This window comes from Dipodomys merriami, unplaced genomic scaffold (assembly GCF_024711535.1).
Source record: "Dipodomys merriami isolate MVZ:Mamm:240054 unplaced genomic scaffold, mDipMer1.0.p SCAF_50, whole genome shotgun sequence".
NCBI classification, from domain to species: domain Eukaryota; kingdom Metazoa; phylum Chordata; class Mammalia; order Rodentia; family Heteromyidae; genus Dipodomys; species Dipodomys merriami.
In genome coordinates, this window is record NW_027206069.1 from 2,536,192 (window position 1) to 2,560,161 (window position 23,970).

The following is a 23,970-nucleotide window of genomic DNA, read 5'->3' on the forward strand; positions in this document are numbered from 1 at the left end:
TAAAGCCTTTACAATTTCTCCACTTGTAGTAAAGAGTAAGACAAACAGGAGAAAATTGCTTAAAAGAAAAAATGGCTACTTCACAACAGGAAACCTTTTTAATCTTTCTTAGTACAGCATACTTATTTTTTAAGTATTAAGTTTTATCTCAATTGCCTTGGAATAGTAGCCAAGAGAAATGAATGGCATGCAATCTAAGAAACATCTCAGTTGAGAAAAGGATCTAGAGAAGGAATAAGAAGCTAGCAAACTATTGAACCAGTATTGCTTCCACACAAATAGCCAAAACTTTAACTTTCAAAAGACAAATGGAAATTACCTTTTAAAGATGGTAGTTTTTGCAGTTCTCTATTATTGCTGGCATTAAACCGAGAAGAATTTTGCCGTTTGTCTTTCTTCATGACTGGCTGAGGGGCTGGTACTTTCATTTTAGTAGATGTTGAGGACTGGACAGACGCAATGCTATTTTTCCTGCTGGGAATCTGCTTTAGAAATAAAAACAAGAATGAAGATTTAAAATGGCTGTATTTGTAGCACAATCAAAATATTAGAAAACACATACATAAATCTCATCCTGGAACAGTGTCTGTCATTCCATTGTAGACATGAGCCCTTGTTTGGAGCTGCTAGACGATGGGTTTTATGAAACACCTCTCTGGAAGTGGTGCTGTGGCTCAAGTGGTAGAGTGTTTGCCTTGAGCTAAAAACTGAGAGACAGCGCCCAGGCCCAGATGAAAGCCCCAGGACTGCCAACAGGAACAAGAACAACAACAACAACAACAAAACCTGAAAAAACCCACCTCCAACATGTTCATCTGAGAGGGATTCACAGTCACCTATTTCTTATATCTCCAATTTTTTTTTTTTTTGGCAGTACAGGGGTTTGACCTCAGGCCTCATGCTTGTTTTTCATTTTGTTTTTGAAGGGGAGGGGTGGTTATTTTTGAGATAGGCTCTTACTCTGAGCCTAGGATGGCCAGGACTTCAATCCTCCTAGTCTGAAATCTCGCCTTGAATATGATCCTTCAATCTCCACCTCCCATTTGGAGGTGGATTACTAGGATTACAAGCTTGAGTTGCTGTGCCCAGCTCTTGAGTTCTAAAGTTTGTTGTTTTTGTTGTTGTTGTTGGTTGTGAAGCTTGAATTCTGGGTCTGGGCGCTGTCCCACAGCTCTTCAGCTCAAGGCTAGTGCTCTACCACTTGGGCCACAGTGCCACTTCCTGTTTTCTGGTGGTTTATTGGAGATAAGAATTTCACTGACTTTCCTGCCCAGGTTATCTTTGAACCTTGATCCTCAGATCTCAGTCTCCTGAGTAGCTAGGATTATAGGCATGAGCCACCAGCATCTGGCAGTTTTGAAAAATTTTAACTATAGTTAATGTGGTAGGATGAATAACAACTGCCACAAGAATGGTCATGCTGGGGGAGGGGAGATGGGAAGGTGACTCAGTGGTAGAGTGCTTGCCTTGCATGCATGAGGCCCTGGTTTGATTCCTCAGTACCCCATAAGCAGAAAAAGCTGGAAGTGGCACTGTGGCTCAAGTGATAGAGCGCTAGCCTTGAGCTGAAGAGCTCAGGGACAGCACCTAGGCCCAGAGTTCAGGCCCCACAGCTGACCAGAAAAAAAAAAAAAAAGAATCGTCATGTTGGACCATCAATGACTCACACCTGTAATCCATCAATGACTCACACCTGTAATCCTAGCTACTCAGGAGGCTGAGATCTGAGGATCATGGTGCAAAGCCAGCCCAGGCAGGAAAATCTGAGAGACTTATCTCCAATTAAACACCAGGAAACTGGAAGTAGAGATGTGGCTCAAGTCGTAGGGTACTAGCCTTAAGCAAAATTGCTTAGGGACAACACCCAAGCCCTGAATTCAAACTCCACAGCCAAAAAAAAAAAAAAAAAAGGTCACATCCTAATCCCACATATGTGACTTTACTTGATAACAAAAACTTTGTAGATTTGGCTGCATTCAAGGCCTTGAGATGAGTAGTTAATACCGGATCACAGAAGGGCCCAATGCCCTTACACAAGCATGGGAACATGCTTACCACAGCCGTGATGACTGAGGCGGCGCTCTGCCCCAGACGTGGACCCGGTGTGAGGACAGCGTCTCCTCCAGAGACAGTGCAGCCCTGTCCTACCTTCACTTTCCACTTCTGATCCCCTCAAACAGCAAGCCAGTCAGGCTGGGTGCTATTGTAAGCCACTAGGGTTGTGGCAGTTTATGTCGAACAGAAAGTCTGTCTGGGAGAATACTTGTAAGGGCTGGGTTTCCTTGCTAGCTCACCACCCAGCCTCAGGAATGAGAGCACAGGCTGCCTATAGCCCCTTCTCCTGAGCCAGGGAACTGCTCTGGCACCTGGCTTCTTTATTTGTATGCATCTCTAGGCTCCCAATTCAAGCCTCATCACAATCATTAGGACCGTATATTCCTTTGTGGTCAACTGCAATTCAGTGAAATACTTGAGTGAGAGTCTGAGGAGATATGTGGCAGAGGCACTGGAGGTACCATGTTCCACAGGCCTAAGGGGATCCTATGGTGTTCATCTGGGCCCACAGCTGACACAGCACACTGGTTTGTTACCACTGGGGTCCAGCAGTGACAGCCACCAGCCAAACAGCAAGTGAAGATGTAGAGTGTGCTTCGCTGTGCCCTGTCTACTCTAAGCAGTGGAGCTCGGTTCTGTAAAGCCCTTGAAATAGGCCTTCAAGCACTGATCTGGAGGTGCTCTCCCTCCTTCACCCCCCAAGCCCATTCCAAGTACTGGGGAGCTTGGACAATGCACACATCAACTCAGGCTCCAAACTAATCTGCTCGCATCCTTGAATGAAAATTGTGCAAAGCAGTAAAAGCTGCTTTAGTTTTAACAAGCAGCTTTAGAACACTTGAAAAGAGTTTTCCAAGATGAGATCAGCAAACAGAATTCTGACCTGGGAGCAAGGGGTCTACGGTCCCTTCTCTCTCAGCCTGTGGCTTCTTGGTCAAAATGCACTTCCTTGGGCTTTGATCTAGATATCTACTATTATCTGAATGTGGCCTTTTGGCCCCTCTTCCCAAATTTAGTCCTGAGGGTGGTGGTGTGGAAATTTAGGAGGCAGGGCCTGTTCGGTCGGCCTGGGAGAACAGCTCCTCCCCATTTCCTCTTCACCTACCTGAAACCAGGAATCACCTGGCTGTAAGTCAGCAAAGGATCCCAGGCTCTGAGGTCACTTCCTCATGTGCTGAGGTCACTTCCTGAGCCGCCCAGACAGTGAGAGCTTCCCCAGGCTCTGCAGTCACTTCCGCATCCACTGTGGTCCCACCTCCCGCCTTTCCCTAGATAATCTGGCTCAACACAAGTCCCCTCCTCTCTTTCCCTCTTTTTCTCCTTTTTCTTCCCCTTCGTCTCTGTGCACCTCCATCTTGTGCGGGCTAGCAGTTTGCTCTCCCCTCAATAAACTCTTTTCTGCCCGAACCATGTGGCAAACCTCACATCTGTTGCCCAGAACCTGGGAGGGGGCAGAGTTAGGAGCCCATGGATTCCCTCCTCCCTCTTCTCTTTCTGAGGTTTAATCCGCCTCCTTGACCACCCCTCTGTAGACCGACATTCTGGAAGCTGGAGAACCCCACCTCAGACTTCTCACCTTTATCGTTGCTGTCTGCAGCTCTCCCTCACCATTTCCTCTCTACATTTGGTGAGCGGCTCCCTTTACCATTGCTGGCTATGCATCTACCACAGGGTGTCCTCTCTACATCTGGTGAGTGACGTCCCCCCCCATACATCTGGTGAGTGCTACTTTACGAGCCCTCTGCTGTCTGTCTAGACGCAGCACCAAGCCAGAGGGTATCTATGCCTCACTGGCTGGTCATTTGGGACACCTAAATTAGGGACTCTGACCCTCACTCTGGAAAAGGTTCTGGGAATGCATCAGGACTCAGGCCATTCCTAAGATTTTAACACTCACCAGACTCCTCCCCCTGTACATCTATGTGACTCGGCCCCTACACCCTATGGGGCCTCCCATCCCCCAGTCCTCACCCAGACTCCCTGCTGTCACGCTGGGCCAGGACTCCCTTGGGACGATTCCTTCTCCTTTAGTCTCTCACTCAAGCCAAAATGCCTTATAGGCTAGAAAATCGGCCTCAATGGCCCAACCTTTTGGCTTGTGCCCGCAAGAATGCCATGCAGGCTGGATTCCAGGGATCCCCTCTCCAGGTTCTCTCTCAAAAGCTAGACATTCTGGGTTTGAAACCAGATCTAAAATCAAAACAAAAGTATCTGCTTAGAAATTTGGACTCAGTGTCAATTGAACAATCACAAGTTTAAAAAACTTAACTGCTTAGAAATTTGGCCTTCCCCTCTGTACAGTATTTTTACAATAAAAAACTTATTAAAAAAAAAGAAATTTGGCCTAAGTACCAACTGGGTAATTGCAATCACTGACCTAAATACAGTACTTTTTTTTTTTTGGGGGGGGTCTGGTCGTGGGGCTTGAACACTGGGCCTGGGCGCTGTCCCTCAGCTCTTCAGTTCAAGGCTAGCACTCTGCCACTTGAGCCACAGCGCTACTTCTGCCTTTTTCTGCTTATGTGGTGCTGAGGAATCGAACCCAGGGTCTCGTGCATGCAAGGCAAGTACTCTACCACTGAGCCACCTTCCCAGACCCTAAATACAGTACTTTTGACTCCACCATATTTGGACAATTTCTTCCATGATAATGGTATGTGGTCAGAGTTGACATATATTTAGGTTTTCTTTGCCTGTCTTCTGTCTCTCTAAGTAAACTCCCTCTGTTGACCTCCACTTCTGCCTCCCAACCATCTCCTCTAGAATGGTAACCTTCCCTATTATAGTTCAATCTTTCTCTCTGCAACTCCAGACTGGAGATCATTTAAAACTCACTCTCTCTCTGCCTTTCCTCGAGGGCACCCACACACTGTTAAGAGTGTGCCCCTTCCTTTCTGCTTGTTTGTCTGCTTGCTTGCTTGCTTACTCAATAAATCTCCACTGGGCTGGGAAGATGGCTCAGTGGTAAAGTGCTTGCCTTGCATGCATGAGGCCCTAGCATCACATAAGCAGAAAAAGCCAGAAGTGATGCTGTGGCTCAAGAAGTAGAGTACTAGCCTTGAGCTGAAGGGCTGAGGGACAGCGCCCAGGCCCAGAGTTCAGGCCCCATGACTGAGCAAAAAAATTAAAATAAAAAATAAAAAAATAAAGCTCCGCCAAATTTTCTTACCATCCTGACTTGTTCAGAAATCTGCCATCTTGGATTTGCCAGCACTGCCATGTGGCGGGTTAAGGCTTGGCCTCGCCTGATGCTCACTCACCCTTCTGCCAAGCTTACTACTCCACCCATTTATCTTTTTTTTTTTTTTGTCGTTCATAGGGCTTGAACTCTGGGCCTAGATGCTGTCCCTGAGCCCTTCAGCTCAAGGCTAGTGCTCTACCACTTTGAGCCACAGCGCCACTTCTGGTTTTCTGGTGGTTAATTGGAGATAAGAGTCTCACGGACTTTCCTGCCTGGGCTGGCTTTGAATCTCAATCCTCAGATCTCAGCCTCCTGAGTAGCTAGGATGACAGGAATGAGCCACCTGCACCCAGCTCCAACCATGTAATCTAATGTACTTTGCTAACAATAACAAAGTTGCTGTCTCTCTTCACAGGCCCTGGAAACTGAGGCCAACCATCTTCTGTGCTTTGTTAGCAAAGATGTTTAACCATACTGTTTGTTTTCAAATTTTTTGAGCTTTTCCTTGTATTTTGTTTGGTGTTGTCTGCTTTTTCTAGCCTTGACCACATGGTTCTATCATACAATGGGCAAAAATGTATTGCCACTGGAATTCCAGAAAACTTAAATGGCCAATTAAAAAAACCTAAGCAAGCCAGTACCAGTGACTCATGCCTGAAATCCTAGCTACTCAGGAGGCTAAAATCCTGAGGATTGAGATTCAAAGCCATCCAGGGCAGGAAAGTCCATGAGACTCTTAACTCCAATTATCCACCAGAAAACCAGAAGTGGTGCAGTGCCTCAAGTGGTAGAGCACTTGTTTTGAGCTGAAAAGCTCAGGGACAGTACCCCAGGCCCAGAGTTCAAGCCCATAACTGACAGAAAAAAAAAAAAAATTCTAAGCACACCCTGAAGCTTGTGCACAAATGTCTGTATCTAAAATATGTAAAAACTGTCATCATGGTTTCAAAATTACTTGTTTTTTGACTATAATTGACTAATGTAAACTTTGTGTTAAATAGCAAGTGTTCCCAGGCTAAAGGGTAAAAGCTGACAGTTTTAAAACCCAAACAGCAAAGAAGCTGCCCACATCAGTCTGTGGATGGAATCACGGACAACTGCCTTGTGGCAATTATGTGACTCCAGACCAAAGGAAAAAAACAGGCAGTTTTGAACCCAAACTGCAAAGAATCATCAGATATGGGTGCAAGTAAATGTGTCTAAGAGTTAATCCAAACACAAATTAAGGAAAAACCAGTAAGGAATACATTGACATAAAACCAGCATGTCATTCTTTATGTCCATCTAAAGTATGTACTAGCCTTCAAAAGCCAGTGTACTCAGAGAAAGTGATCAGGAAAATACGGGGAGATTGCAAATGTCTTTAGCCAGTCTGTGAAGAAATTTTCAGGCAACCCAGCAGGAGGTGTGACAATCCACCCAAGGACACAGCCTAGCCCATACCCAGTCCATCTCTTTGAATCTGAAAGACAGCCTCACTCCTGCCTGGACCATCTCCACCGTGGTAAAAGCAGACTGGACTCCTACCTGACTCCATTACATGCAGCTGATTCCTGGTGAAAGACTGATTTGGATTTGCAAAAACTAAGACTTGTGTGACATTATTCCTGTAATCTTCCCCAGGCTGACCTGGAAAAGGCTATGTTGTTATGCTAGAGAAACACGTGTAGGCCAGGAGTCTCTTGTGAACTTTGGTTAAAGTAACTTGCTTAATTTAGGCATTGTTAGGGTCACCAGAAATCAATACTATCTCTGTGCTAAAACCCTCATCATAGGGGCTGGGAAGGTGGCTCAGTGGTAGAGCGCTTGCCTTGCATGCATGAGGCCCTGGGTTCGATTCCTCAGCACCAGATAAACAGAAAAAGCTGGAAGTGGCGCTGTGGTTCAAGTGGTAGAGTGCTAGCCTTAAGCAAAAGCAGCTGAGGGACAGAGCCCAGGCCCTGAGTTTGAACCCCAGGACCAGCACAAAAATAAAAAAATCAAGGAGGAGAATTAATACCTCTCATCATATCTACCGAGTTTTGCCATTGCAGAATTCTGGCAAGTATTTGTTGGTCAATTCTTGACAAGGGGCGGGTATTTATTTCTATTTGATCTCCTTGTTGCTTTAATTGGAAATAATAAAGGATTTTGTGGCAAAGACTGCAGTTTAAAGCCAGCCCAAGCAGAAAAATCCCTCTGACACTTCATCTCCTAACTAACCAGCAAAGAGCCAGTCTGGAAGCCATGCTCAAGAGACACTTATCTCTGATTAACAAGCCAAATACTGGAAGTGGAACTGACTCAAAGTGGTAGAGTGCTAGCCTTGAGCAAAGCCCATGAATGCCAACTGGGATGAGCTATCCCAGCAACAAGCACCTAAACCCCCAGGATGGGGCTAGTCCTAACAACAAGAAACCACGGAGAGGAGTTAGAGGAGATGATGTCATATCAGCCATTTTGTGCCTGCGCTTTCAAAATTAACCAGAGCGGGAGGTCAATAGCAATAAGTTAAGAAGCTTGCCCATCTAATGTTCATACTAGTCTACCTTCACCTGGACAGGAACTTACATTCTTGCATTTGCTACCTGTTATTTGTATTTATAGTGAGTCTTAGAGTCAGGACTGTTAGCCTTGCAGCTTCCTAGGTCTCCCATCTATACATCTACCATCCAGACATCTATCAAGGCCCCCGGTCAGGAACCTTAACCACTCCAATCAAGCCCCAACTTCTGAATGTTTACCAGCCTAGCAGCTCTCCCCTACCTAGTCACCAGATGTCAGAAGTAGGAAGGGACATTTCCCACTAACTCCAGGACCACCTGGAATGCAAGAGATAGGAAGTAGCCCAGTCATTCAATTTTTAAGTTTCTGCCCTGAACCCGTCTTTCTGCCATTTGTGTGCCCTCTAATATTTTTTCTTATTGCTCAACCCCTGCCTTGTAAGATTTCTTTGATTTTATCCAAGGACACATATATCTGTTCACCACCAAGAAACAGTTGGTGCTTGCTGCCTTCTCCCAGACCGGACAACAACTCTGCCCCTAATGTCATTGCCCCTTGCCAGCAGGCAGTAGCCAAAGAAAATCATCACCCATGTATAACTACCAAAAGCCTGGAATGTTAGGTCTGCCTGGAAGACCAGCCCCTCCCCCCTTCCTCTTCACCAGCCTGAAACCTGGAATCACCTGACTGTCAATCACCTGACTTGGAATCAGCAAAGGATCCTAGGCTCTGAGGTCACTTCCTCATTTGCTGAGGTCATTTCCTGAACCACCCTGGTCATACCTCCCTCAGACAGTGAGAGGTTCCTCAGGCTCTGAGATCACTTCCACATCCAATGTGGCCCTGTCTCCTGCCTTTCCCTATATAATATGGCTCAACATGAGTCCTCAACTCTTTCTCTCCCTCCATCTCTGCATGCCTCCCTCTTATGCAGGCTGGCAGTTTGTTCTCCCCCAATCAACTCTTCTGCCTGAACCATGCGGTGGGTTTCCTTACGGGCTACTGGGAAGTCTGTGCCATTGGGGGTGTGCCCTCATAAGGAGGCAGGACACCAGTACAGGGATTTGTGCCAAGTATTTTGTTATAGTGCAGAAAGTTGACTAATATATCTGTCATTCTTTCTAGTCACAAAACCCTGAGACTTCCTTTCTTAAAAACCCCATCTATAACCCACTTATTTACAGCTAGAACTTACCTGCTCAGCTTTCTTGGGGGTATGCCTTAAAAAGTGCTAACTGTCCCTGTTTTAAACATTATACTATATTGGCCAGGCACAGTGGTGAATTTCTATAATCCCACCTTCTTGGAAGGTGGAGATACAGAGGAATCAGCATGAGCAAAAGTTCTTGACACCCCATCTCAATCAAAATTTGGGTGTGGTAGTATGCCCTTGTCATCTCTGCTGCATGAGAAGCATAACAAGGAAGATCATAGTCCAGGCCAGAATGCAAACAAATGGAAGGCATTTGAAGGTATTTGAAAAACAGCAAAAAGAACTCAGAGCATGACTTAAGTGGCAGATAGACTGCCTAGCAAATATAAAGCCCTGAGTTCAAATCCCAGTACACCAAAAAATTATATATACATGTGTTCCAGTATATAACTTCCATCTCCTTTCATTTCCTACAATGCCCAACCTAGTGCTGCACATATCATGACCCTGAACAAACAACTTATAAAGAGATAAACAGACATAGCCCCACAGATGCTTCCTACCCCGACAGGAAAATAAACTGTGTAGCTTATGAAACCAGATTTGTAAGACTGGGATTTGGTGATCTAGCTAACCCACAAAACGGCCTCAAATGTTCTGTGACTTCCCCAGTTCTTCCAGGTGTCTGGGTCTGCCCTCTGCTGTCTTCAGATCAGGGTGGCCTTCCTTACTGCTCATGTCACCCAGGTGTCTACACACAGCATGCTGCATTGTGGGCACATAGTAATTTTACACTCTTCTGTCAATTATGAAGTGGACATCTTTTTTCCTGACTGGGATCATGAGCCCCTGAGGACTTTTCTGAGAAAAGATGCTGTGCTCCCTGCCACAGGCTTGGCATGGTTGCAGGCCAAAAGCAAAGACAGGAAAGGTGCAGGTGCCTTTCAGATAAGCAAGCCAACTAGCCTAGGCAAGGAACTGTTCTTCATCTGAAGAGCAACCAGAAGTTAAGAGATCTGATGTGGGGAAATGATAGGGCAGCTCTTCTTTTCCTTTTCCTTTTCAAGGTATTTTGGTGGTTACTGGAGTTTGAATAGACCTTGTGCTTTCTAGGCAGGTACTCTGCCATTTAAGCCATTACCCTCACCCAGTTCTTTTTTAGAAGACTACTCAGAGCTGAGTGCTGGTGGCTCACAGCTATAATCTTAAGCTACTCAGGAGGCTGAGACCTAGAGATGGAGCTTTGGAGCCAGCCCACACAGACAAACAGAAAAGACTTTTTGTTGTTGTTGTTGTTGTTGTTTTGTCGGTCATGGGGCTTGAACTCTGGGCCTGGGCGCTGTCCCTCAGCTCTTCAGCTCAAGGTGAGTGCTCTACCACTTGAGCTACAGCGCCACTTCCCAGAAAAGACTTTTATCTCCAATTAACTAGCAACAAGCTGGAAGTGGAGGTATGGTGCAAGTTGCAGAGTTCTAGCCTTACGTGAAAAAGATGAGAGTATGAGGCTCTGGATTCAAGCCATAGGACTGGCGCACATGCAACACACACACACACACACACACACACACACACTCTCTCTCTCTCTCTCTCTCTCTCTCTCTCTCTCTCTCTCTCTCTGCTTGGTCTCTTGTGTAGACTACAGAAGTGGGAGGGGAACTATCAGAAGACAAGAGTTGAAGATGCTGGCTTGGGACAGGGCAGTACCAGGTAGCTGTGGTAAATGACTCAGGTGCTGAAGGACAGGAGGGCATGTGGGATAACAAGTGAAGAAAAGGGAGCCAGGAAGGATGCCCCGCTTCTGGCTCAGGTAGACAGGTGGACAGCTGGACAAGCCATTGAGGTGGGAAAGGAGTAAATTCAAGGGGGACTGATTTGTCTGAGGTCCCAATGTAGTAATTCCAATTTACACAGAGTGGGGTATACAAGGGTGCCTCTCCCACTTCCAGCACTGATTCTTTGTTGAGTGATGTAAGTTAGCAGCTGGGCTTTTGTTTCTCTGCCTGCTTTCTTGGTTATTGGCTTTCCCATTCTGCCTCTGTGTCCTGGACCTCATGACAGTCTTGCGGGCACACATCCCCATGGGTGGACATCTAACATCGACATGGTTACTGAAGTCTTGGGAATGAATACCTACCTGGCAGAGGAAAACAAAGGGAGAATGCAGGTAGAGACAAGAGGAGGATTGAATGAGGCATTGAGGACAGGCAGCCATGCAGGAAGAACCCCAGAGGGCATGGTCTCATACAAGGAAGGAGAGTGACTTTCTGGAAGACAGCATTAACCCTGTCAACTGTGTGACAGTGACCAAGTTCAACAGCTTGGAGAGGGTGCTAGTGAAAGCAGTGCTCTTGAGCAATGCTGGGAGAAGTGATGAGAGCTCACCTGAATAGAAGACCTGCGCTCAGCCATGCCCTTGAGAAATTCTGTTAAGAGAAGAGGAAGCAGAGGGGAGGCCACGCCATTTGGGGAGAGAAAGGCCGGATGTATGGGAAGGCTGGCAGGACAGGGCTGGCTGAGCTGGGCAGGAGCTGTGCCTGCAGGGACAGCAGGACAGAAGAGGAAAAGATATTCAGAAGCCTCGATGTCAGCAAGTCTGGTGTGTGTGTGTGTGTGTGTGTGCGCGCGCGTGTGTGTGTGTGTGCGTGTGTATGTGTGCATGTGTGTGTGTGTGTGATGCCAGCAAGTCTGGTGTGTGTGTGTGTATGTGTGCGTGTGCGTGTGTGTGTGTGTGTGTGTGATGCCAGCAAGTCTGGTGTGTGTGTGTGTGTGTGTGTGTGTGTGTGATGCCAGCAAGTCTGGTGTGTGTGTGTGTGTGTGTGTGTGTGTGTGTGATGCCAGCAAGTCTGGTGTGTGTGTGTGTGTGTGTGTGTGTGTGTGTGTGTGTGTAAACAACATGAGGTCATCTGTCAGGAGTTTCTGTAAAAGGAGGTAAAGGAAGTGATGAGAGAAGGCAGAAGAGGTCTCTGGGAAGAGGACACAGGCAAGGTGCCTGTTGAAGTGGGGTGGCTATGAACACATGCTTTTCCCTAGCTGCCAACACACCTGCAGCGGGTCAGTGCCAAGGAGAGCTGCCACGAAGAACTCTCCAGACACCCTATTTCCCTCCCATGTGTCCTCTGGCAGTCTCTATTATTATCATTATCATCATTATTATTATTTTAGTGTGTGTGTGTGTGTGTGTGTGTGAGCATGCTGGTACTGGGGCTGGAATCCGGCCTTGCTGGCAGTTCCTATTTACTCTGCAAATTTACCATCTGTGCCAGACCCTGGCAGTAACATAGCTGTGATTCTGTTCCCATGGGGTCCAGAACTTAGAGGCAAGCAGGGAGCAGCTGCTCTAGAACGTCAGGTGCCCTCCAAGTGCCCCATAGTGTTTCCACATCCTTGTTTCAGACGAGAAGCTCAAGTTCAGAGTGTTTGGCTCAAGAAGGTGAAGTTGAGAGGTGCAGCCACTTCAGAAGTGGTATGTCAATGTCTGTACCTCCAGCCTGAGCTGGGTGCTGGTAATGCACACCTAGAGTCCTAGCTAACTCAGGAGGCTGAGATCTAAGGATTGTGGTTTGAAGCCGGCCCAAGCAGAAAAGTCCATTACTCTTTATCTCCAATAAACTACTCAGAGAAAGTCAGAAATGGCATTGCGGCTCAAGTGGTAGAGCACTAGCCTTGAGCACAAAGAGGCTCAGGGACTGCATCCAGGCTAGTTCAAGCCCCAGGACTGGCACAACAAATAACAAATAAACAAACATAAATAAATAAATGCAGGGCACATACAAAATGTAAAAATGTAATTTACATAGCTTATATGGTTCTTAGCAGGGGTGATTTGAATGTTGGTTTTTTTTGTGTGTGATAATACTATTTTGGTTCTTTTTTATTCCAAAGGCATGGAAAACAAAAGCAAAAATTGATTAACGGAATACTTCAAATTAAAAAAAAAACCACTTCTGCACAGTAAAAGAAGTAATCATAATGAAAAGATAATCTCCAAAGTAAGAGAAAATATCTCCCAACTATTCATTTGACAGAGAGGTAATATCCAGAACACATACACATACACACACACACACACACACACACACACACACACACACACACACACACACCCCTAAAACAAGAAATATAATTTAAAAATGGTCATTTATCTGAAAGATTCCTCTTCAAAGAATACAATGGCTGATAAACATAGGAAAAATGCTTAGAAACATTAGTCAACTAGAAAATGCAAGTCAAAACCACACTGAGATACTATCCCACCCTTCAGAATGGCTCTTAATTAGTACACCTATGAGAATCTTTAATAAGCTAAAATAGATCTACTATATGATCCAGCTATTCCACTGTGGGTATATATCCAAAGGAAATGAAACCAGTGGTCCAAAGAGATACCCACACACTCAGGTTCAGTGCTGTACTATTCACAAAAGCTACAGAACAGAATCAGCTTAGGTGCTTATCAACAGATAAACAGGTACAGAAAATACAGTATATACATACAATGGAATATTATTCAGCTATTTAGTAAGAATAGACTCATTATTTGCAACAACATGGGAAGGCACTAGAAGACATTGTGTTAAGTGAAGTCAAGTCAGAAACGGAGACAGCTACCACATGCTCTCTCTCATAAGTGGAGGTTATAAATAAAGTTGACCTGGATGCAGAGCAGAGATGACTTGAGGTAAGTAAAGGGTCGCCAGATCTAGTCAATGTGTGCTGTCTGTATGCACTCAAGGATCACTAATGGAGCTGAGCCTCATTCATATGCTTATTGAACACACATTAAAGAGTCCTATAAACACAGGCTCAGATTTCCTTCAAACCAATGTGAGGAGAGGGAAGTGGGGGAGGCTAGGTAAGTCTGGCAGAGTTCTCATGATGCAAAGCTGGATGATGGGACCTCTAGTTTAATTTAATCCTATCACCTCTAGACTAGAGTGTAACAACTAGAGCCTTTCCCTATTTTATTCTGCTGCCAGACTTCCCTTTTTAAAAACTCCAGACACGGGCCCTTTATTTCAAGGCCTTCCACCCTACTGCCAGATTCTCAAATGTCTTCTGGACATGTCCTGTGGCAAGGCCTGTTCCTTTTACATGAGGTGCCTTCTACATTTCCCACCAACCCCACTTCTCCATGCTTAAAGGTTTTCAAATACTTAACCTTCCATCATGGCTCAAATGTCAATAGTTTATCAAGTTCTCCCACTTCCACACTCTTGCAGCCGGGCTCAACCACAGCCTTGATATTCTTAAGGTATTTCCCTTAGTCTTACATCATGCCTTGATCGTGTCTGCCTCTACAAAAATGGTATACTTTTTGAGATCTGGACTATGTCTCAGCACCCTTTTACCTTCCAAAGCGCTCAAGATGGCCCAGAACTTCTTAACTCTTCTCCACATCACTGACTCAACTTCTGATTCTCCCTTACATAACTGTTCTGTGCATGAACATTTACTTTATGTTTTGGCAATGCCAAATGACTTGTATTCCCAGACAAAGCCTATTTTTGAATGTCTATTAGTATCCTTTCAAGGAGAATTGTGATCAAGTAGCGTGACCTAACATACGGGTCGGTGAGATGGAACCAAGAGCCAAGACCACTGCATGATAAAAGAATACCGGCACCCTTGTTAGTAGACTGTCATGACAATGGGACAGTCACATGGAAAAGAATGAAGCTAGACCTCTATCTCATACCATAGGTAAACAACTCAAAATAGATCTAAGGCCTAAATATGAGTTAAAACCACATAATCCTCTGGTTATGATAGTCAGCACCTGTAATTCCAACTATTTAGGATCACATTTCAAGGTCAGCCTGGCAGAAAAGTTGGTTAAACTTAATCTCAGCCAACAAGCTAAATGTAGTAGATGGTGCCTAGCATCCCAGTTATATGGGAGGCATAAATAGAACGATCATTGTCCAAGTCCCAGGACAAAACTGTGAGACTTCTCTGAAAAACAGAGCAACAGAGGGCTGGGGGAATGGCTCAAATAGCAGAGACCCTGCCTAGCAAGCACAAAGCCCTGAGTTCAAAATCCATCATCCTCCCCCAAACAAACCCCAAACCAAACCAAAATAAAAAGCTTTCATAAAATTCTTATAAGTATACAGAAGTAAAACTTAATGGAAGTGAATTTAGCAATAGTTTCTTAACTATGACACAAAAAACCCACAAAGAACTAAAGAAAAAACAGGTAGGTTGGACTTCACAAATATTGGAAACTTTGTGTAACAAAAGATATTATCAAAAAAGGCAGAGGTAAGTCAGGCAACCAGTGGCTCACGCCCATAATAATAGGTTCTCAGGAGGCTGAAATCTGAGGATCATAATTGGAAGCCATCCCAAACAGGACAAGACTCTTAGCCACCAGAAAACCAGAAGTAGAGCTGTGGGCTTCACTAGTTTTGAGCAAAAAAGCTCAGGGACAGTGCCCAGGTCATGAGTTCGAGCCCCATGACCAACAAAAAAAAAAGGCAAAGATAATTTAACAAAATATGACAACGTATTTGAAAATTATATTTCTGATAAGGGTCTAATATCCAGTATACAAAAAGAACTCCAGCAACCCAGTAACAGAAAAAAAGAGCGTAGTAAAGAAGGGGGGGCAAAGGACTTAAATGGACATTTCTCCAGAGAAGACAAACAAGTGGCAACAAGCACGTGAAAAGACACCCCCAGGGAACTGCAAATGGAAACCACAGTGATATACCAGTTCACACCACCAGCCCGGGCTTCATGCTTTGTTGTATTTTTTGTTTTGTTTTGTTTTGTTTTTGAGGGGGGTTGGTCATGGGGCTTAAACTCAACCCCTGGGCACTGTCCCCAAGCCCATTTTACTCAGGGCGAGAGCTCTACCACTTTAAGCCACAGTTCCACTTCTACTTCCAGTTATCTAGTGGTTAACTGGAGATAAGAGTCTCACGGACTTTCCTTCCCAGGCTGGCTTTGAACTGCGATCCTTAGATCTCAGCCTCTTGAATAGCTAGGATTATAGGTGTGAGCCACGGGCACCTGGCTTTTTTTTGAGGCAATTCTCTCTCTCTCTCTCTCTCTCTCTCTCTCTCTCTCTTTTAGGGTCCGGTCGTGGGGCCTGAACTCTGGGTCTGGGCGCTGTCCCTCAGCTCTTCAGCTCAAGGCTAGCACTCTACCACTTGAGCCACAGCACTACTTCCAGCTTTTTTCTTTTTGCTTATGTGGTGCTGAGGAATTGAACCCAGGACCTCATGCATGCAAGGCATGCGCTCTACCACTGAGCCACCTTCCCAGCCCGAGGCAATTATCTTTCTACACAGCACAGACTATCCTTGAATTTGTGATCCTCTCTCCTCAGCCCCGTGTTCTGGGATTACAGGTACCTGTCAGTATGTCTAGGTGGTACATTGTATTACAAATGGAAAATAATGGTTGTTAGTAAAGACGTGGGAACTTGGAGGCCTGTGCATTGCTAGTGGGAATGTAAACAGCAGCAGCTGTGGAGGACGTCTGGGTCCTCAGTAAGCACAAAAAATTACTGAATGACCCAGCAGTCATTCAGTATTACACATGTGCCCAGGTGTACATCAACAAGAACTGTAAACAAAGTTAAACTAAGGCACATTGTAAAATGCTCATAGGAGCACTATTCACATAGCCAAATTCCATCAGGATGCCCATAGAATGTCCATAGAAGGAAATATAATTCAGCCACAAAGAGGAATGGTGTATTGACAGATGACAACATACATGGGCCTTGAAACATGATGCCAGGTAGAAGAAGCCAGACACAAAAGGCCCTGCATTACATATTTCCACATACAGGAATATAGAGGGGAGGCGAATCTACCGAGAGCACATCAGCTGTTGGGGCAGGGTACACATGGGGAGTGACTGGAAAAGTTCTGGAACAAGAATGAGGTAGTGGCCGGGCGCTGGTGGCTCACGCCTGTAATCCTAGCTACTCAGGAGGCTGAGATCTGAGGATCCCGGTTCAAAGCCAGCCCGGGCAGGAGAGACCGTGAGACTCCTATCTCCAATAAAACCACCAGAAAACCGGAAGTGGCGCTGTAGCTCAAGTGGTAGAGCGCTCGCCTTGAGCTGAAGAGCTGAAGGACAGCGCCCAGGCCCAGAGTTCAAGCCCCACGACCGACAAAAAAAAAAAAAAAAAAAGAATGAGGTAGTGGTGAGCTACAGTACCCTCTCATCGGAAACATCCTTTAGGGCTTGCTGTCACAAACAGCGAGGGTGCCATGGGCAGCAGCGGGGTGCATAGGAAGCATTAATGTCATCTGGACAGTGAGAAATGGCAGGTATACTTTTGTACTTTAAGAGTTTACACATTCAATAAAAACAGGATATTGATCTTTTAACTTCTGTCAAGAAGTATGACACTATTGTTCAGCGGCATGACTCGGGAACCTCTACCAAAGACTTGATTCTTTCTTTCTTTCCACTCTGCTAGACTGGAGGGAAAGGGTAGTTTTGCTTTTATCTATTCATTCAGTGAGGCAAGTCATGCCCCTGGAATGACTTGAGCCTTCTTGTGTCTGGCTCAATGGTAGGAAATGGCTTCTCAAAAACAGTATTTACTAAACCCAAACCAAAATAGCTGATCTCCCTTCACTTAGAAGCCACTGAAGGTCAGTAGCCTGCAGAGCACTAAGGCTCCCTACCTATCTACAAAGTACCTGTGTTTCTGGGGACCCCCAAGCTGTGTGTGAGGAGCTTAGAGGCCAAAGGGAAGATACATAAAGTGGAAGGTGTTTGCTCAGGGCTACCTGACTGGGGAAACACCAGGAACCGTGTGGGAGGGGCAGCTAGGTCACATGGGGCAAGTTAAGCAAGGCCCAAGTAGCCCCTTGACCCTGATCCCATGTAGAAGCTCTGGTGCTCAAGATGGTAGTTGGATCACTGCTCCTGGGTCTGGCCCCCCCTACCTTGCTAGGCTCACAAGAAAAGTATCGGGGGAAATGGCATTGCTTGCCTTGGGAATACAGGGCCCACTCCTCAAGTCTTCCTAGAAGCCATCAAGTATGTGGACACTTCCTAAGACAGAGAAACAAGATGCCAGAGATGTCCTTCACCCTCAGGAAAGGTGTGCAGTCTCCCATAGCAGAACCCACCAAAATGTGGAGCAAAAAAATCTGGACAGAGCAAGCAGGGCACTGGTGGTTCATATCTGTAATCCTAGCAACTCAGGAGGCTAAGATCTGAGGATGGGGATTTGAAACCAGCTGGGGCAGGAAAGTGGGGGAGACTCCAACAAACTAACAAAAAATGGGAAATGGAGCTGTGGCTTAAGTGGTAGAGCACTAGCAAAAGCAGCTTGGGGACAGCACCAAGGCTTTGAGTTCAAGCCCCAGTACACCCTTTTTTCCCTGCCCCTTCTCCCTACACACACTCCAAATCTGGTCAGGAGATATATGGGTGCTTATTAGTCTCTGACCTTCAAAATTATTCATTCGAACGGCAAAACAGGCAAGTAGTTTTGTGACAAATCCTTACTCTGAGAAGCATTATGATATAAGAGATTACTACTCTAAATAAGCAGCTTGTTTCCTTCATTCAAATGCTGTTACTTCTGAAGATTTAAAATGCCATTGGGTAGAGCCAAACTTTAGGTCTTGGAGCAGCTTCAGAGGCGATGGAAATAAGCAAGGTTGGTTTCAGGTAGGAGTTCAAGGGTAGAGCCTGAGGACAGCGACATGACCGCCTCTTACCACTCTAAGTGCTGAACCTCATTTGGGTCCCCCTGGACCCTACCGCTCCCGGGCCACTTCTGGCCCTACTTTGTAAATGAAGTTTTGTTTACTAGAGTAGCATTCATCTGCTTACCACCGTCTAAGGCTGTTCTCTTGCTACAACAGAGCTAAGTTGTTGTGTCAGAGAACAAGACCTGCACCTAGAATATTTCCTACCTGGCCCTGCACAGCAAGTGTTTTTCTAGGCCAGCATTTACTGGTGAGAGGTAGGAGGGATGCAGGAGGGAGGATGAAGGTTGACTGTGCACTCCAGTCCACATGAATAATGAAGGAATACGAGAGCTCTGACCTGCACCCATGACAACAGTACTGGACAGTGCAGCTTGGCAAGGGAAAAGTTGAGAGCTCAAGGCCCCCTAGAGGTCTGGACCTGGAAACTCAGCTGTAGTGGACCGTAGGAGCAAAATCAGGAATTATTCAGCTGATACTCATCTGTTCACAGCCACTTTCTTGCCCTTACCATTTCTGCAGAGCACTGCTGAACTGGGTGTCTATCAAGGGAAGCGTATATACTCCATAGACACTAGACTGTCTAGGAAAATTAAGGCTGCTATGAGCGCCCTTAAAATCATCTAAAAATGAAGGCAGCCTTTGTTCCCCAGCTCTCCGCCCTGTGTGTGAACATGGAGACATGCCTCTGGGTGCTCTACCTGTTCTACTCTGCTGTGCTGGAAGAGAGAAGTGTCATGTGTCCCTATTATTTTTTCTTTTAGGGTGGTGCTAAGGATTGAACACAAGCCCTCACTCATGCTAAGTTTGCCCTTTCCCACTGAGCTAACTCTCCAGGGCCTGTACTATTCTACTTTTTAGCCATAGGTGTTTTGATCTAAAACTAAATATGTAAGAGAAACTAAATGTCTAAAAAGCCATCTGGAAGGATGTGTAACTTCTCCCCTCCTATGACAAATGATGTCTTTGTGTAGGCCTCCTAGGCAGGCCCAGCATGAACCTAGAGGCAAAGGTGGCCTTCTCCCCATCTCCCCAGCATACTCCCTCCTCTTGATTTTTTTTTTTTATTGTGAAAATACTATACAGAGGGGTTACAATTACATGGGCAAGGTAATGAGTACATTTCTTATCAAGCATTGTAGCCTCCTCCTTTGTTTCCCCTTCCCATCTTTCCCATCCTCCTCCCACCCCCCCAATCATCCCCCCCCCACCAGTTGTAAAGTTCGTTTTTCCACATAATGACTTGTACTTCTCATTGTTGCAATGGATCCACCTGTATCCCTATTTAAACAATTTGTTTTTTCCCTTCCCCTCCACAAATTATACCAACCTCAAATACAGTGAAAGCAGGGGTTATACCATGGGGGAGGGACATACAAAGCAACGAAGAAATAATCTTATAAATGTGTTAGAAACAATCACCTGAAAGAAAAAAACATTTGAATACATATCTTAGGGCTCGTTTCCCTAACATCAACTTATCTGACCTTTTCTGCTTGACTCAGACATATACTAGTTATTGCAAATAAGGGAAACCATGGGAACTAAGTTTCTTTGGACCTGGCTTACTTCACTTAATATAATTTTTTCCAAGTCTTTCCATTTCCTAACAAATGGGGCAATGCCATTCTTTCTGATGGAGGCACAGAATTCCATTGTGTATATATACCACATTTTCTTGATCCATTCCTTTTGATTTTCTTGTTCCAAAATTTTACCTACTTCCTTCTCTCTGGCCAATTATCTTCTTTACCTTTAAATTTACCTTAAACTTTGACATGTCATATTATAAAGAGTGACAACTAGCAAAGCTAAGTTAAATTCACTCATGTTAGGATTGGTTTTGGGCAACAGCTCTAAGCTCCAGAGGCTCTGGGGAGCTGGACACTTACCCATCTGATAGCCATCAAGTAGCCACAAGCCACTGGGGACTATGGAACTAGATTTTAATTTTTAGTTTCATTAATTCAAATTTAAATTACTTGATATGGCAACTGGCTAGCATATATCCAGGGCAATTCTAACACTTCAGAGTTCCCAGTCTTTTGATATTATCACTAAGAAAAATCAGCAGTTGGTCAAATGAATGCTCTTTAGGGCCATGGGCATAAATCTCATCTTTAAAAAGATATACATGATGAAAGAAAATCCAATATGTCCTCAAACCTTTGTTTTTCCCCTGGAATTTAGGGTCTAGGCTTGTTCTCTGACTCCCCCAGGTGGAGACATGAAGACTGCAGCACTGTATTGAAAAGCAGCACCTCACTGTGGCAGCTGTTCTTAAACCTGCCCAAGAAGCAGGGAATAGGGAAGTCATTGCTTAACACAACTCACTGATAAGAAAACACAAGATGATTGCGCACTATGTGTGCCTGGCCTCTGACAGGCTCTCATGCATTATGTAAAGTCCTAATTGCAATCTTCTAGAGGATTTCCCTAGTAATGTTGGAAGGCGGGTAGACTGCCTAGTTATACCATAAAGGCAGGGGGAAAACTTCACTACTGTGTGGCAGGATGCAGGTCTATGCTCAGCCTACAGGAACTTGGAGTTTTGACACCTCCCAGACCAAGTTAGATCATTTCCTGTCACTCATCTGATGAACTCTTTTTAGAAGAGGAATGCTTTATCTACTTGCCTAATGTGCCTCCTGGAACTTGACCACTTAGTGGTAAGCCTGTGCCTGTTTACGTGCTTTCCAGTACCTGATGTTCTAATTCCAAGCTCCAGTTGGCTTTCCCTGAGATGGGCTCCATCTTGTCCCCTCCATTCAGCAGAGATGAGATCTGACTGAATGGGGTCCAGGTTACTCAAATACTTGACTGTCCAGAGGCAACAGGTGTCATACAGCACAAATGGTTAGGACCATGTTATTCATTGTTTTGATTCTCCCCAGTCAATAGGACAAAATGTTTGCATGAGATTTGATGTGCTCATGACAAACTCTATTTTACAAAACACATTCAAAGTATATTCTACTAGAAAGCATTCTCCAAATATTTATTTATTTGGCAGGATGTTCCTCTGATTCTCAACTGGTCTGAAACTTGCTATGTAGCACAGGCTGACCTGGAACCTGCAGTTCTCCTGTCTCAGTCTCCTTAGTGCTGGGATTATAGAGGTATGTCACTACACTTGATTCCCTAAGTAAATTTAAACTATGAAATCCTAGGCTGTGAGTGGTGCTGTATGTTTGTAGCCTTAGCTACTCATAAGGTGAGATAGGAAGATTAAAGTCTGCTTGAAGCACATGCTTCAAGGCTCCCTCTGAAAAATAATGAAAGCAAAAGAACTGGAGGTATATAGAAAACATATTTGAGTGGAAATGAAAATAATATGTTGAGACTTCTACAGAATTGGAATTCAGGTGGTTGAGCATTAGGTGTGGTAGAGATGTTTTAGCAAAATCTTGAGACTACTCTTTTTTCTATGTATGTTGAAGCAAACTAAGAATATTCTATTTCTTAAAACGTTCACAACATCTTTTTAAAAAAGTCCTGGTGTTAGGTGTGGTGGTGTAGGCTTTTGATCCTAGCACTCATGAGACTGAAGCCAAAGCATCTTGAGTTCAAGGCTAGCCTAGCCTACATAATCAAGTTCAAGTCCAGCCTTAGCTACATAAGGAGACCCTGTCTCAATAACCCAAACTCAGTCATGGGCTTGTGGTTCACTAATGTAACCTTAGCTACTCAAGAGGTTGACACCTGGAGGACCGTGGTTTGAAGCCAGCCTGGTAGAAAATTCTGTGAGACTATCTCCTACTAACCAGCAGAAAACCAGGCTTAAGGGGTAGGGTGCCAGCTGCCCAAGCAAGCCAAGCAAGAGAGAGGTCTTGAGTTCAAGCCCTAATGGCAGCAAAACAAACAAATGAACACCCCCCCCCCCCACATACCACCACCAACACCACAACAACAACACAAAAAAGCAGGCAGCAGACTCCTGAGTACCTTAATCTCCTATCTCAGTATGCCATTTAGTTAAAATAAATATTGAATAAAAACTCTGCATAAAATGTCTTTAAATCATCTGGGAGATGGTGGCTCACGCCTGTAATCCTAGCTACTCAGGAGGCTGAGATCTGAGGCTCATGGTTCAAAGCCAAGAAGGGCAGGAAAGTCTGTGAGATTCTTGGCTCCAATAAACCACCAGAAAGCCAGAAGTGGGAGAGTGCTCGCCTTGAGCTGAAGAGCTAAGGACAGCGCCCAGGCCCAGAGTTCAAGCCCCAGGACTGAAAAAAAAAAAAGTCTTTAAACCAAAATAAGAGATAATCTTAAAACAAAAAGCAACTTGTTTTGAAACTTTTTCCTTATCACTTTTGAAATCCACTAATCAAACAGAATCATGTTAAATTATATCCTATAGGGCTACATCTAGTGAGGGTGGCAAGTTGAAACAATATGAATGAAAATAAATGGTACAGCAAATTACTAACAAGTTTAGAAAGTCGAAAAAATATGGCCCAGATGGTGAAAACAGGTTTCCTTAAATTTAAAAATAGATGAACTTGAGTTGGAGCTAAAAAGATGAAGCGTTTAGTCAGAGGTTAGTCAGAAGTGTTCTAAAACAGTGGTCTTTAGGTATGTTCTTGGGACCACAGGGGGTCCCTCATTTGCTTTCAGGAGTGCAAGAAGTCAAAGCTGCTTTCCTATCAGGAAGACACGATGTGGCCTTTGTAGAATCGTGATGTGGAGTTATTCACAGACTACACATGATATCAGAATGGACTGAATACAGAGGTAGACAGTTGAAGAGATTTGTACGAACATAAAGCAGTGCTGCTCTTTCTGGTGATCAGGTTCATCTTGGATAAATTCAGTTGGTAGATATAGCTTCCCTTTGGGGTTCTAACTTCGGTGAGTGAACAGGAGAAACTCCCTTCATCTGAGCACTGCAGTTTTGCAGGCAAGTGCGGCAGGGTGAGTTATATGTTGCTCTATAAGTAAACATGTGCTCTGTGGAGAAGCTTAGCAAGGTGTGTGTGTCCTCCAGACAACATTTAGCAATGCATGGATGCACTCTGGTTGCTAATGGCCTTCAGTGCGTAAGTCCAAGGATGCTGGTGAACCTCCTACAAAGCATAAGACCCAGGACAGCCTTCAAATGAAGAATTGGGCCTCCATGTCCAGGGGTGGGAGATCACAAGGGGTCTCCTGAAGGTCCATCTATGACACTTACAATTGGACAGGAGGGTGGTTAGAGGAGGGTGGCAGTTTAAGGAAGAACCAACTGCTTCTTTGAGGTCTTGAGAGCAGCTGGTGCAGGGACGCAGTGGCTGGTTCCTTGCAGCCTGGCCACCTTTCTCCAGTATCTGAGCAAGGATGGTTAGGGGAAGGAGCCTGGGAAGAGCCATCCAAGACAAGAAATTCAAAGCAAGGAATGGCATTTCCTATGTAACAATTACATATGAATT

The 23,970-nt window shown here is 45.0% G+C and overlaps 1 protein-coding gene across 4 annotated transcripts in view; it reads right to left on the bottom strand.

Annotated features, from left to right (window-relative positions):
- The window catches only part of Ppp2r5c (protein phosphatase 2 regulatory subunit B'gamma), a 137,616-nt gene that overhangs the window by 108,633 nt on the left and 5,013 nt on the right, over positions 1-23,970 (bottom strand). For 3 of the 4 annotated variants that reach the window (XM_069997557.1, XM_069997554.1, XM_069997556.1), the window contains exon 3: positions 320-485. In XM_069997557.1, coding sequence (XP_069853658.1) covers positions 320-485 — 166 coding nt within the window. The remainder of the gene's footprint in view (positions 1-319; positions 486-23,970) is intronic. The other variant, XM_069997555.1, reaches the window with a different exon arrangement.